This window comes from Sitodiplosis mosellana, unplaced genomic scaffold (genome assembly GCF_009176505.1).
Source record: "Sitodiplosis mosellana isolate CC-2019 unplaced genomic scaffold, AAFC_SMos_1.0 Smas_scaffold_6959, whole genome shotgun sequence".
In the NCBI taxonomy this organism is placed as follows: domain Eukaryota; kingdom Metazoa; phylum Arthropoda; class Insecta; order Diptera; family Cecidomyiidae; genus Sitodiplosis; species Sitodiplosis mosellana.
Window position 1 is genome coordinate 1 of NW_022602086.1, and position 2,895 is coordinate 2,895.

Sequence of the window (2,895 nt, forward strand, 5' to 3'; positions counted from 1 at the left end):
TCTGAGGCCGAACAATATCGTGAAGATGATGAGAAACAACGCGAAAGGATTTCTGCTCGTAACAGCCTGGAAGCATATGTATTCAGTGTGAAACAAGCAATCGACCAAGCTGGTGACAAATTGAGCGACGATGATAAATCAAAGGCACGTAATTGCTGCGAGGAAGCCATCAAATGGATTGATAGCAACGGATTGGCCGATAAAGATGAATTTGAACACAAAATGCAAGAAGTCAGCCAGATTTGCTCGCCAATCACGACGAAGATCCACACTGGTGGAGCGGGAAGTGGACCAAGCAGCTGCGGCCAACAAACTAGAAACAACTCCAACAGTCATCGTGGTCCAAAAATTGAGGAAGTCGATTAAATCCATAAGAACATATAGCGAATAAGTAAATAATCAGTATCACAAGCAAAAAGTAATAAAATAAGAAAATTTATTTTTAGATCTCAGATTAAAATGTAATTAGAATTAAGAAGAATAAAATAAAAATATCAAATCTGTTGAGTTGAGAAAAAAAAAACAAAAAAATCTTTTATTATAAAGAATTTTAATAAAATCAATGCGAAAAATACAAACCTTTGAATTGCACGAGCAACACGATTCATCGAAAAGCATTTGAGTGTTTTACACCGAGAAACGTCAAGCAATGAGTGACAGATGATAATAACATAAACAACTTTCATTCGCACAATAGATGCGGCTTCTTCTGCTTTACATTTTAAAATGAATCGCAATGGAACATCAAAATTCTTCTACTCCGATTCCACCGTCATTAAACAATAGAATCAACGCTTTGTTGCGGCTGTGCCGAGTTTGTTTGGCTAAAACAGATACAAATTTCATATCCATACATTCGTTGTATTCATGGAGTGGAACCGAAAATCGTTCGACGGTATCGATGATAAAGAATTTGTTGAACGTGAATGTAAGTTTCAAATCAAATACTTTGAAGAGAATTCAACAGCAAATCAAGCAATTATTTATCATTCAATAGATTTCTAGTGAAAAGCAGCAGCCACAGCGAATCTGTTCAAAGTGTTTCAACAAAGTACGCTTGATTTATGCATTTCGAAATCAATGCCATGGAACCAATATCAAGTTGAGGGAATTTCACAAGCAAATTGTGGGCAAATCAAACATTCAACAGTCGAGGACAGACGGTGGACCTGAAAATGTTACTACAAAATATGAAACCACTTTGAAAATCGTTAACAATTTGCACTTGGACATTGCGAGTCAAACAGCTGATGCGTATACGGAGAGGCAGGAAAAGTCTATTGTTGACGATTCCTCAAATCCTAGCATGGATTCACCGACACTCGACCAGAGTTATATCAGATATTCAACTGATCCATACGAAGATATTGCCATTACAATTGAGGACAACCACCAAAATAAGAATTCAGAGAGAGAAAATGAGGCTGCCAAATTACACAAGAGTTCAAATGTGATAGAAGTTTCACCAGATGTCAAAGAAATTCCTCAATCCACCGATGAATCCATTGCTCCACCTGGGGATATCAAACGGAAAAAACGAACCGATAATAGTGACGATGTAGTGAATTTCAGCCCAGCCTCCGAGCTATGTGCACTTTGTGGATTACAATTCGAAAATTCAGCCGAGTACATCCGCCATATGCGTACGAAGCATGACGAAGGTGAAATTCATATCGATTTTTAATTGAAAGAAAAGTTAGAACGAAGAAAAGATTCGAATGGAAAGTGGACCCACTTTTTCTCACGGTTAATCCTATTTTCAGGTGCCAATGAGAAGAAATTCAAGTGCCAATACTGCGGAAAAGGTTTCAGACAAAAAGCTGGTCGAAACTTACATCACAATCTACACACACAGGAAGAGAAATTCATATGTGATTTATGCGGAAAGGTTTTCCTAACCAAAATCAGTATTATACTCCATTTTAAGTATCATTTCGGTATAAAAAAGCACGCGTGTACCGAATGCGGTTATCGTTTCGTCACTCCACGTGAGGTTCGAGATCACATAAAGAAGAAACATTCGGCCAAATCGATAGCTTGTACTTACTCCAATTGTTCTGCAACATTCAGCAGTGAATACCATCTAAATATTCATCTGCGAGTGCATGATACAAATCATGCGTACGTTTGTGTTATTTGTGGCGTGGCCACGGTCAACAAATACCGTCTAACGGAACACAAACGAATTCATAGCGGCGTCAACAAAAGCAAATGTCCAATTTGTTTGAAGGTGTTCGCTAGACAACGCAATGTCGCACGACATATGAAAACAAGACACAAAGATCACAAACTTTAGAAATAAATTTTTCAAAACCAAAAAAAAAATGCCAATGTTGTTTTTATCCACATAAAAATCCAAAGCTGAAGTTCCAATTGTTATCCTTTTTACTATAAAATTGAATCGAAGAAGATGTGCCACAGTTAGCTTGACAAAAAAATACCTTAAATGAAAAAAATATTTGTTCTTTTTTTTCATAATCTCAATAAAATTTAATGATTGTTTCCATTTGCCATAATTCTCAGTGAAAACTTCCAAGCATTTGTTTTATAAACACGAGACGAAGAATGTGTGTAATATTTTTATACTTGTATGAGAAAAAAACGAAAAAAATTCTCTTGAAATACAATCAAATGTGGTCTTATTCAAAGTTAACTTAGATGAAGGGATTATTTCAATAATTATTCAAATAAATATAATCATTCAGTGCCAATACAGACTTGACGAATTTTTATGCTGATTTCATGAAATTCAGGTAAACTTTGATCTTGCTTCAATATTCATTCACATCCTTAATGATTCCAAAGTTAGAGAAAATGAAAATAACTAATTAAAATTTAACCCAATTCTAATTTCAACCAGTAATCCGGTACCAAACGACGAGCTGTTTGGATTTA

General features: G+C 35.6%; 2 protein-coding genes across 2 annotated transcripts; both read left to right on the plus strand.

Moving 5' to 3' along the window:
* Nucleotides 1-3: 3 nt before the first annotated feature.
* Nucleotides 4-513, plus strand: LOC129580046 (heat shock protein 70 B2-like; the record flags this gene model as incomplete). The annotated part of the gene is made up of 1 exon (XM_055470242.1): nt 4-513. A coding segment is annotated over one exon (363 nt), but the record flags the coding sequence as incomplete, so codon positions are not given.
* A 36-nt stretch (nt 514-549) lies between these two features.
* On the plus strand, nt 550-2,325 carry LOC129580047 (zinc finger protein 684-like). Its single transcript, XM_055470243.1, has 3 exons — nt 550-928; nt 998-1,661; nt 1,764-2,325. Exons 1-3 carry the CDS (start codon nt 737-739, stop codon nt 2,294-2,296), a joined length of 1,389 nt encoding a protein of 462 aa, XP_055326218.1. The 5' UTR covers nt 550-736; the 3' UTR covers nt 2,297-2,325.
* The last annotated feature ends 570 nt before the right edge of the window (nt 2,326-2,895 follow it).

Excerpts from the sequence above, each read along its gene's own strand:
- LOC129580047 (XM_055470243.1), top strand. The coding sequence starts at position 737 with ATGGAACATCAAAATTCTTCTACTCCGATTCCACCGTCATTAAACAAT. Across the intron at positions 929-997 it reads AGAATTTGTTGAACGTGAAT|ATTTCTAGTGAAAAGCAGCA; the intron begins GTAAGTTTCAAA and ends ATCATTCAATAG. Across the intron at positions 1,662-1,763 it reads GCGTACGAAGCATGACGAAG|GTGCCAATGAGAAGAAATTC; the intron begins GTGAAATTCATA and ends TCCTATTTTCAG.